General features: G+C 37.8%; 1 protein-coding gene across 2 annotated transcripts in view; it reads left to right on the forward strand.

Annotated features, from left to right (window-relative positions):
• The window catches only part of LOC145671957 (dnaJ homolog subfamily B member 3-like), a 53,880-nt gene that overhangs the window by 5,771 nt on the left and 35,938 nt on the right, over nucleotides 1-12,171 (forward strand). The window contains exon 2 of one of the 2 annotated variants that reach the window (XM_081741150.1): nucleotides 1,605-1,694. In XM_081741150.1, coding sequence (XP_081597276.1) covers nucleotides 1,630-1,694 — 65 coding nt within the window. In that variant the 5' untranslated portion in view covers nucleotides 1,605-1,629. The remainder of the gene's footprint in view (nucleotides 1-1,604; nucleotides 1,695-12,171) is intronic. The other variant, XM_081741151.1, reaches the window with a different exon arrangement.

A 12,171-nucleotide genomic window follows, 5' to 3' on the forward strand; every position in this document is an offset into this window, starting at 1 on the left:
GAAAGAAGATGGAGCAAGTCTTGACTTTCTACGACAATCCTGTGCAAAATGTCGGCCGGTCAAAATGTAAACAGAAGCTTAATAGAAAATCTATGGCCACTATGTACACAATCGCTTAGAAAAAGAAGCAATAAATGCATCAAATGTGGGAAATGAAATTTTGCGTATACCTGCATTTGTTTAAGTATTTCTTTCTACTGTGTTTGTCTGTAGCTTCAATTCATAAGCCTTTATAATTACATGCCCAACATATTTGGCAATCACGCAGAAAACAACACCGAAGATTCTACACTTGTGTTAATTTAAGAAACAGGTTGTGTGTCATTTCAACTACCGGCATTTGACACAAAATTCCAAATGGAGAGTGAGTTGTTCTAACCACTTGTTTGTGTTATATTTTAACACAATCGTGTTACACATAGGCATGTCGTTGAAATAACACAACGATTTTTTACAGTGTACAGACGAGATTTACATAAGGTCATAAAACAGGCGAAAATGATAGAAAATGATACTTACATTGGGAAAGCTTCCAATAAAATGAAAGCTACATGGGAAATTATTCGGAACGAATCCGGGGAACGAAAACCCTCCTCTAAGATAACTAGCGTTTCTTGTCAAAATAAAATTATTAGAAAATCGACTGAAATTGCAATTGCTTTTAACGATTACTTCACGAATGAAGTGAAAAAGATTATCACTAATAACGTGAACAATAAACTATCTAGCAAACAATACATAAGTAAACACAATGATAATACTTTCGAAAAATCATTGTTCTTGCACCCAGTAACTAGTCAGGAAATCTTAAATACTACACTGAAAATGAAAAATAAGAATTCTTCAGGATATGATGAAGTTCCTGATAAAATTCTAAAGCAATGCTCTTATGAGATTGCTGATATCTTATGCTTCATAGTAAATAACTCATTTAGTAGTGGCGTTTTTCCTCAAGCATTGAAGTTAGTAGTTGTTAAACCCCTATATAAAAGTAGCAAGAAAGATCTTACATCGATCTACAGACCAATATCGTGTCTGTCTACCTTCTCTAAACTTTTTTGAAAAACTTATGTATATAAGATTAGTTAGCTTTCTAATAATTATATGCGTACAAATACTTCAGTTTTGGCCGGACGAATACTTATTTTGCTCACTGTATGTCTATTTGGTTCCTTTTGTCTTGTAAAGGCTGCATCATACCGCCTGGTACTCGGAAGAATTTTGTAGAATATCCAGGTTACTCAGACCTTATGGAATGTTTACAATTGTAATTGCACTGCTTTTTTTATCTTTGAAACAAGAACCTTATTATCATCTACATAGTGAAAATACAATATATGGTTATGTACAGTCCGCAGCAAAAAAACTGCAACATGATCATGTAAGTTTATTGTGAAACGACGAAGTCTTTTGCACCAAAATAAGTGTACAGGGGAGGACGCCGAGGTTTCTTCTGGCGTGATTCGTGCCACTTAGACGTTATGTTGATTCCCTGCGCTGTTGGGCGTAGTTTCACAATCAACTTACATGCTCATGTTACAAGTTTTTTACTGCGGACTGTACAATTACTTTGTATATTAATATTTTTTTCTTTTAACCTGTAGGAAACTACAGCGAGCGTTGCTCACAATGATTGATTATTATAAAATCCTTGAAGTGTCGCGGAAAGCTAGTGAAGAAGAAATCAAGAAGGCGTAAGTATTTTGATTAGTAGAATATTTACTTCTATTATAGTTTGTTGTTTCATCTAGGAATAGACAACGGTAGATGGTTCTATCATATTGAGATTTAACCTTTATTTACAAACTACTAGCGTCAATTACCAGCTTCGTTGAGTTAAAAAAAATAAATCCATAAAAACAAAGAAAATAAAATGAAAAATCAGAAAATAATAATGTATATGTTACCGTCAGAACCCGAAATTAGGTAAAACTAGAATTTCCTAGTTAAAACTAGTTTTCTCAAAGTCGCTTCGAAAGAACTAGTATTAACTAGTCAATACTAGAATTTACGATGTTAGTTAGGTAGTTCTAGTTTTTACTATTTTTCCTTCTAGTTGAAACGTGTTACTACTAGTCGAAACTAGTATTAACTGAAATGTGTTACCGTCAAAACCCGAAATATGTTGAAACCAGAATACTCTAGTTAAAACTAGTTTCGTCAGCCTTTCGTATTAACTCAGTATTAACTAGTGAATTGTAAAATTGACAACGCTTACTAAGAATGCATAGTTTAGTATTATTTTTTCATTAAAATACAATATTGCTAGTGAAACCTGAAGAAATGTAGTTATTAAGACACTTACAAATAACTTTTCTTTTGCACAAACATCATAAATGTTTCTATATACACAAGTACTACGGCACTCACAATATCATAGAAATCCTTTGTTTTTGCAGTACCTTGCGAAATATAAGACCCCTTGCATGCATAACATGTGAATCTTTGTCGTTCAAATACAATTCTATAGAAACACTTATTTATTAAGAAATACACAGAAAAGACTTCCGTTTTGCAGAAATATCTGAAATGCTTTTGTATGTTAGCACAGGGTAAAATACACACTACTATTGCACTACTACTTATTCAATTCGGTGGTGCCAAAACCAATATATTGACGTAATATTGTATATTTATTATGAAATACAAAGAAAAACGTTTTTATTGCTAAAACATCTGAAATGTTTCTATTTGTTACCACAAGGTAAACTATCATGGCATTTTGAGTTGCAGAGAAAACCTTTCTTCTTGCACAAGTATCTTTTCGAAATACATGCTTTCTTGCACACACAACGAGTGAACCCTTGTGGGGTTAATGCTGCTTTCCTGGCTGCAGTTCTCAACGAAATTTCAGTATCTGGTACTTCGACTGGTGTCAGGAACTGCTCGTGGCAAATGTCGAATTCAGACCTACAACAGACACATTTTGTTTAATCACATGGTTGGGAATCCTGAATCACTTATATAAAAAATAATAATGACTTCAAAACAATAATGTATTTTAACGCACAATTTCCACACTCGTCATAATTAGTATTTCAGAGAAACACCGGTAGTTAATCTGCGTATTTCGTACAAAAACGCCTATGCACTAAAGCACATTTCACGAGTACCGGTTTCACAAGCTAAACAACAGTCTTTTACCGGGATCAAGTTCGTGACATGTTAGCAATCTACTGGTGAGTACACAGCAGACAACAATAGATGGATTACACATTATTAAATCGGTTCCGGAAAAACATAATGGACATTATAACAGAAAATTATTTTGACATAAAATGATGTGAAGAATCCATCGTTATTTCGGTTAATAATAATATTACAGATACGTATAAAACACTAACATCTATGGTTAAGGGTGTTGACCAAGCTCCTCCCCATTATTTTTTCCAGTTTTTGAAGATTGTGAGAAGTTGTAGGTCACTATCACCATTTTGGAAAGCAAGCAAGACAGAATTTAAGTATTTATAATTCTATGATCTGAAAGGATCAGCGCTGTAAACAATTTACTTTCTGTATAGAAATTTGAATAGCTGTGAATAATGATGTCACACGCTGACTACTCAAAAATCTAAACAAAAAATAAGTTGTTTACAGGAATAATCCTTTCAGATCACAGACTTATTAAATTCTATCTTGCTTGCTATCCAAAATTGTGATAGTGACCTACAACTTCCCACAATCTTAAGGAAAAGAAAGAAAGAAAGAAAAGAAAGTGGTGGGGAGCTTAGTCAACAGCGTTAACATGTACAATATAGCTCTTAATTACCGAGCGGCCATAGATCAGTTGGTAAAGTGCTGGCTTCGCATTCGGAAGGTCGCAAGTTCGCGTCCAGCGGCCTACCATCCTGACTGAGGATTTCCAGCTTTTATCCCTCTCATACCAATCAAAGAATGTGATAGTACCTATAAAACTAGGCCTTAACCAACTTCCTTCCCATATGCTATCTCGTACCCCATCCCGGCGTGTACCAGAGATGCTTAAAGGCCTTAAATGTAAATGCTTAAGGCCTTCTGCGGGCGTGGTCGCGGGCTCTAAATCCCGCTGGGAGCCCTCCGCCTCGGATACAAACCGAGCAATGGTTCGGATCCCACTTTAACCTGTAGGTCCCGTCGGTAGAAGCTCCTTAGCTTGTTTAGGACGTTAATACAAATTCTATCAATAAGGAGCACATAAAAGACAGAAAACTTACCTGCAATATAATTTATCCAGTTTTCCATCCTTGGTTCCCAATCTTGTGCAGATCTTCATTTTTTTCTAGAACAACTCCAATGACATTCCGAAAATCCGCCTTTGCTCTGTCCACATCCGGGATTGGTATTATGACATTATCTCCCACTTCAACAGGTGGATGGGTGCCATCAGAGATACGTTTCATTTTCTTGGCCTGCTTTGACAAATTTTCACGTGCTTCTGTCCTGGATGATGTGATATCAACCGCACTAGGACCAGCCTCATTTTCTCCTTCATCAAATGTTTCATGTTCACTAAGGCGCCCATTTATGTCCTCAATAATACTCATGTCGTCCTCATCGTTTATGTTTTGGAGAACATCTGATGACAGTGCTGAAGTCGTAAGTCCTGCTCTTGGCTCAATGCCGAACATCGCACGGTATGGAGACTGTTTTATTCCTGAATGATAAGCTCGATTTTTCATAAACTGAACAAAGCGGAGACCATTTGACCAGTTTGTTGTTTTATTATCATGCATCCACGAGGCAAGCATATTTTCTATATCTTGATTTGCCCGTTCTACTGACCCTTGGCTTTGGCTGTGCCTGGGCTTTACGTTGACTAACTTTAACTCAGGCCAGAGTGTCGTTAGTTCCTTCATGACAGAATTAACAAACTCTCTGCCATTATCAGAATGTAAAATGCAGGGGGCACCAAATGTGAAAAATATGTCTGTCAGTTGGTAGGCTACTTCTTCAGCTCTTTTGGTTTCCAGCGCTCGCAGTAAGACAAACTTCGTCAGATGATCCTGGTATACCATGATAAACTTGAACTTACGATCAGAGTGTGCTTGCATGTCTATCAGGTCCACTTGACATCGGCTGTTCATTTCTGTGTGAATTATTGGCTTAGAAACAAAGCCCTTCTTTTTCATACTTTTTTTCCATTGACATGTTTCACACATTGACAGAAAAATATTTATCACTTGAGTCGAAACGTTGGCATATTTCCTAGAAGTTTCAGCTTTCATTCTATCTCGACCTCCGTGTCCCACAGCAACATGTGATGCTTCAATAACATCAAAGATATCCTCGGCAGGTAAGTAGTACCTCACAGGCTCACTATTCGACACCAGTTTTTTTTGTTTCACCAATTTCCAAAACATTAAACCGTTTCAAACGTCTGTACTGTAAAGGTGTTTTCTTTGCAGCAGATTTTGCCTCTTCAACTTCAGTTAAAATTTATTGTAAACGTCCTTGGTCATTGCATTATAGTGACTGTCTTTTTCATTTTGCAAACGAATAATTTCTTTGAAGAATCTTTCCTTCAAAATTGTTTCTTTATCGGACTGACTCATTACAACGAATAATCACCTCACACTTCCCGAAACACTAACACACGCGTAGCCACGACAAGAGAGACGCACCTGCACACTTTACAAAGGCTCCGAACAGACTGAGAGAAAACCAAACAATACTTTCCCAGTAGGAGCAAGTCAGAACTTGCAGAAACACCGTTAACTGATCCATTTTGGTCAGAACTAGTTTTAACTAGTAAAAACTGTATACGATTCGCATTATATAGTATTTTTCGTTAATTCCAGAATTACCTAACTAACATAGTAAATTCTAGTATTGACTAGTTAATACTAGTTCTTTCGGAACGGGTTTGAGAAAACTAGTTTTAACTAGGAAATTCTAGTTTTACCTAATTTCGGGTTCTGACGGTAACATATATAAATAAAAATTAAATATTGCTATTGTGGTCTGAATTTATATTTAAACAGCATAGGAAGTGACACTCTGTTCATCTCAGCGACTCCGAAAACTATGGATTCGACACTAATCTCAATCATTTTCAATCATTATATTCCCCTCGTCCAAGTTGCGGGGCTGAATTTGGATTTAAACGGCATCAGAAGAGTGGCTGTTCTCCTCTCCCAAGTTACCCCGTCAGAGTAAAATTATATATATATATATATATATATATATATATATATATATATATATATATATATATACAGGGTGCGGCACGTAAAACCGGTCCGTCGTAATATTCTGGTATATTGTATTTTTGGCAACACTTAAATAATCTACCTTCCTACCAAGAGATGGCGTGTCGAGGTCGGGTCGACTTACGTGACCTGCAGCAGTCACGTGCAGCCGCAGCCAGTGAAACTTGTCGAAACCAGTTGAGAAAAAGACCTCGTTGTGTTAAGCCGGGTGAGTGTCAGTGTGTGATAATGCCGTATTCGATACCCAAGCCTGTTGCCATTGTTGAAGGGTTCATTCTCACTGGATCTTTTGTGAAAACAAAGAATTTGTTTCGGGAGAAATTTCCAGGACGTTCTGTGCCAGCAAAAAGCACCATTCAGGAATTGATTGAAAAATGGCGGCGTACAGGATCGGTTCAAAATGCTCCCAGGAACAAACGACCATCTGTCTGCACACCTGAATTAAAGATGCAGGTGGAGGAGATAATGACAAGAAGTCCTCGAAAGTCAACCAGGAGATTGAGTCAACAGGTTCATGCGAGGGAGAGAAGTTGCAGACGTGTTTTAAGGGGACTGAAGTTAAAACCGTACCGGATAAGTGTTGTGCAAGAACTGAAGGAGCCTGACCTGCAGAAGAGGGTGCATTTCTGTTCATGGCTGTTGAGCAATGTTGCCAGTGGTTTCTTGGATCCACTAATGCTCATCATGAGTGACGAGGCGTAGTTCCACCTGTCTGGGTACATAAATTCCCAAAACAACCGGTATTGGTCGACAGAAAATCCACACGCAATCCACCAGGTACCCTTGCATGATGAGAAGATTGGTGTTTGGTGTGCCATTTCCGCCACACGCGTTATTGGGCCCATATTCTTTGAGACGACAGTGAACAGTGACGTGTATATGGGAATCCTGGAGGAGTTTTATACACACTTGACCGAAGAGGAGCGTCAGTTATGTTACTTTCAGCAGGACAGTGTAACATGCCACACATCAGCTGCATCATTGTCTCTTGTTCATGAGATGTTTACACCAGAGAGGACAATCAGCAAAGGCTTGTGGCCTCCTCGGTCACCAGACTTGTCCACGTGTGACTTTTACTTATGGGGACTGTTAAAGGGAAGAGTATACGAAACAAATCCACACACAATTGAAGAATTCAAGACCAGGATCCAGGATGTCACCAATAGCATTACAACACAAGAACTGACAAGGGTATATATGAATCTCCTCAATCGTGCTCACATGTGTGTTGAAGTGGGCGGAGGACACTTTCAGCACCTGCTGTGAAGGTGAGTAGTCATATTCAATACATTACATTTCATTTTATGTGTTCACTTTACGGGCCGGTTTTACGTATATATATATATATATATATATATATATATATATATATATATATATATATATATATATATATATCACATTCTAGGCCCGACCCTCATCTATATTGAAAATTTGATCGAGATCGGTTGGGTGGTTCAAGGGTTATTACGTCAAAAATAAAGTCCCTTCTATTTATATTTATATAATTTAGAATCGTTGTTCCAAATGGATTAACAATTTGATGTATTTATTTTATTTATTTATACATTTTCTTAGCATTACCGGCACGTATGGCCTTAAGCCCATCACTTATCAAGGATGACGTCCCTCGGCAAGCATACTAATCTGGAAAGGATGAAAGAAATGGGGAAGGAAGAACATGGCCTGGAACCTGCATGTTAGGTGTCATCTTGGCATTTGCCTCAGCCGAATAACGAAAGCCCAGGAGAAAACCTTATTCTGGATAGCTGGCCTAAAAAAGCTGTTACGCTTTTCGAATGAATGTCCCCACCATGAATCGAACCCGTAACCCCTCACACCACAGGCAAGAGCTTTAGTGACTACGTTATGTGGCCACAAGTTGATAATGTTGATTGGCGATATATAAGATTTGAAATTTGTATCTAAAATACACTTTGTTGTAAAATTGATCATTAAAACTTCGTAACAGAACGTGAATTATAGCATCCACCTGCATCATTGTCAGCATGGTTGTTTATCGTGGAGATGCTCCTTTGTGTCTTTCTCTGTTCACGATAAAACATCAGGAGATGGTTGCAATAGTGAGTTACTGTAGCACAATCGTGAAAGCTGTACCAGGGGGGAGAGATTACGGACCTTCTCTCAAATGGTGATCTACACGTATCATTGAGTCCGAAAGGACATACATGGTATCTGCACTTGTCCGTAGTACATCAACATATAAAAGAGAAGAAGTCTCGTATTTCTTGGACAATCCTATTGGGGAAGCCTCATTTTTGAATGGGAAGAGGCCAATCAGATACTGGGGAAAGCTGGCAATCCCAGATATTTGGGTAATGATTTCCGATCCCAGAGGAAGAAAGGACTCCGACCAGATAAAGAGCAAATCTTAAACCCAAAAGGTGATGTGACACTTACTGTTGGATCCTAGAATCTCAATATGTTTGCGGTATGTCTACATAATGGACGATTGCCTTTGAATGATATTAGGCAGGAGCGGAAATTAGCAATCGTATCCGGGCTCGAATAGGACTCTCGGAACTCGGTTGGACTGTGGTTATGCCGTGGGATATGATAGCTAGTACTCGTACTGATGAACGTCAGCTTCTCTTATAACAATCGGACAAAATGCTTGCAGAATATGGTAGTCCCTGACTTGCTAGCGGGGTTGCCTCGACCAGTAGATTAACTGTTAGGCCTGCAGGACTTAGTCCAAAAATACAGTAGGCGTATCCCGCTTTTTAAATGCGGAATAGTCACATGCCTACAGGAAAATGATCGAGGATAAACACTGGAGGTGCACGGAGTGCACGAGGACTTGGCAGTCATGATCGAAGAAACATTGCAAATAATGAAGCGTCACAAGAATGTATTCTATCTCCACTCCAATCTCTCTACTAAAACCGAAAGTGGTAGAGATCTACTACACTTCCATTGTCAATATTACTCCATATATACCAAACTCCTTGACGTGGTGTACATGTGACACTGATACTTATAAAACTCTTCTCACTTTAAGGTTAACTATTTATACGATAATAATTGTGAGCGATAAATCAAGTTTTAGAGACCAGGTAGAAAAAGTCGTTTAAAGATATGATATTGGCAAAGAATGTTTAATGCAATCTTCTTACGCTACGTATCTGCAAGAAGAACATTTTGTCAGAGGAGTTAAATTTTTATACCTTTAAACTGAGAAATAACTAAAAAATTACATTTGAGTGAAGTAAATTATGTTACTTGAGGGAAGATATATAAATGACCGAATATACGTATTTGAAGAATAGATGCATTTACTGCATTTGGTAAAGAAAGCATATGTCGGTAAATTACGGAGTAAGCGATGTGGTCCCAGAGACGGATCGAGAAGGTAAAAATAAGGGGAGGGGTAGCCAGAACCCAAACTATGATAGGCATATCATGAGTTTACTATAAACTTTCAAAAATATATAATAATAGTTTAAATTATTTTTGTCGTTCAAAAAACTGAGAGTCCTAGACCTTCCCCGGCCTCGGGCTAGGGCCGCCACTGTGTGGTCCAAGAAGCTCTATAACTCTCAGTAGTACTGCCAGTTTTTGTACATAACAATAGAAGCTGTCAAATTTGATATATGAACTTGTTGTGGTTAGATGGTTGAGTAGGTGATGTAGCATATATTACCAGACCGTTAGGTGTTTGGACAGGTTCTTGGAAGGTTAACCATTTATTGCCACGCAGTTAGGAGGGTTGGAGTGGTTCATGAAAAGGTTGAATGTCATGTATCATGTGATTTCTTTAACCGGATAATATCTTTTATTCTTTCGCATTATTTTAATTCGATCCGTCAGAATGAGATCATTTTTAATACAATAATATTATTTATATTAAGAACTATGAACCCTGTAACGGTGTAAAGAATGTCCCTGTTGAAACTTGATCCATATGGCTCCTGTGTCCCCTGTGAAGAATGTCCCTGTAGAAACAGAGAATGGTCCTTGTAGTACCTGTAGATACAGGGAATGGCCCCCAGAAGAAGAGAATGTCCTTATAGAAGAAGTTTTAATTCTAGCATATATTTTTAATTCGATCCATCAGAATAACGTCGTTCTTTTTAATTTAATTCCATGATATTATTTATAATAATATTGATTGTTATATTTGATTGTGAACCAATAATTTTGCACAGTTCGTTCGTTAAACAAACTCGTTAGAAACTTTGTTTCGAAGTACTAAAAAATTGGGAGGGAATAAACTTTATTCATGCGGGACTTTTCTAATTTTTAATTAGATCATTTGTTTTGCAAATTCAGAACACACTTTAAGTGTGAACATATTAAGAACTCGTTTTTACGGAGTACGTATACTTTTGCATGATAGGCTATGCTGTATACAGAACATGGTCTTCGTATGTCTTTCTCGGCTAAACTCAGGAGACTAACTGAGCTTTTGCGCGCTCTTGGAAACCGGTTGTGTGGAAGTGAAAGTTAGCGTTGTAGGGTAATGACCTTACAGGGACGTGGTGAAACATGAACACAAACAAAGACCAGTACAGCAATGGGCGGATATCATAGAAAGCTGACGGGGTAATAAAAAACAAGTTTGATGCCTCGCTGGGTGGACATGGCACAATGATGACAGGGAATACAAAATAAGATTGGGGTCGCGATGGGTGAACATGTTGAAACAAGCCCCTATGCTAATTGGCAATAGAAAAGAAGTTTGGCGCCACGGATGGTGAACACATGATTACCTTGCGGGTATGAAAATACTTTAAACGCGGGTTATAGGGAGAATATATATATATATATATATATATATATATATATATATATATATATATATATATATATATATATACATCATGCAGTCCTTTGAGAAAGAGGAACCTTGCTACGTTAACACTGAAGAATTATCTCATGTCGAAAACGAAAATTACGAATCATCGTCAGACGAAGAATTTGATATTGATGCAATAGAATCACCAATGTTAACAATTTCAGAAACCCCACCAATATCTAAAGCTATATTACCAAGAACATCGAGATTTTGGAGTTTAGACTGTTGTTGTAATGGTCAAAAAGTGGATCGTGAATGTATAAGGAAGGCTATTGAAAAATGGGATTTCAACGATACATTAATATGCGACGGTTGTAGAGAAGGATCTTATCAAGACTTTGCTCATGATTGTGTGAATGTAGCCCCAAAGTCATTGGAAACCCGTGCCTGGAGTATTATAGCAAGTCCTAGTGTTGAAGAAGATGTGTTTTACCAATATGCAAACACACATATTATTGGAATATTAACAAGAGAAAAATTCTATGAAACATATACGGAATGATTAAGTGATACAGTGTACACAAACTAACCCAGAACTCACCACGGGGAGGTGGTTGCGCATCGAGTTCCGATTACCCACCCACCCAGTAGGTATACGTTGACATTTGACCTTAGGTCGCGGAGTTCTTCTTAGTCTCGAAGCGGGGTATTCTTGTTCTAGACTTCAGTTTGGCTCTAACGTAGATATCTCTTGCGTTCTGGGTGCACTTTTTCGACGCTGCCTCGGACGCCAGCTTCACTGTGCATTCCACAGCTTGACTATGGCAAGGGAATGTTGTTAGAGTAGCTGAAGTTCGAATGTTTTCTTCAATCTGCTGATCCGTTATCTTTCGTGCGATTAGCGGCTCTGTTAGACATTTAGGCCAATTAATCATGTGGTAGTAATTTTCAGATATAAAGTTCAATTTCAGAACAATGAAGTCATGTCTGTGGCTCGATCTCGGAGTCATCTGGCTGCGGCACTTTTTTAACCTTCTCCTGCCTAAGGTTCGAATATTTTCATCTTGTGTCGTTGCTATCAACAGGTTTTCATGATGAGCGTGATATCCGTTTGTTTATAGAACAGAATGAACTATGTGTTGTAGATTTTCTTTTAAAAAAAAACGTGATAGCTTAACTATGCTAAAGAGATGCATAGTGCCCATTTCGCACGAAGAATTTCGC

Source organism: Thermobia domestica, chromosome 15 (assembly GCF_964235325.1).
Source record: "Thermobia domestica chromosome 15, izTheDome1.hap1.1, whole genome shotgun sequence".
Lineage (NCBI taxonomy): Eukaryota > Metazoa > Arthropoda > Insecta > Zygentoma > Lepismatidae > Thermobia > Thermobia domestica.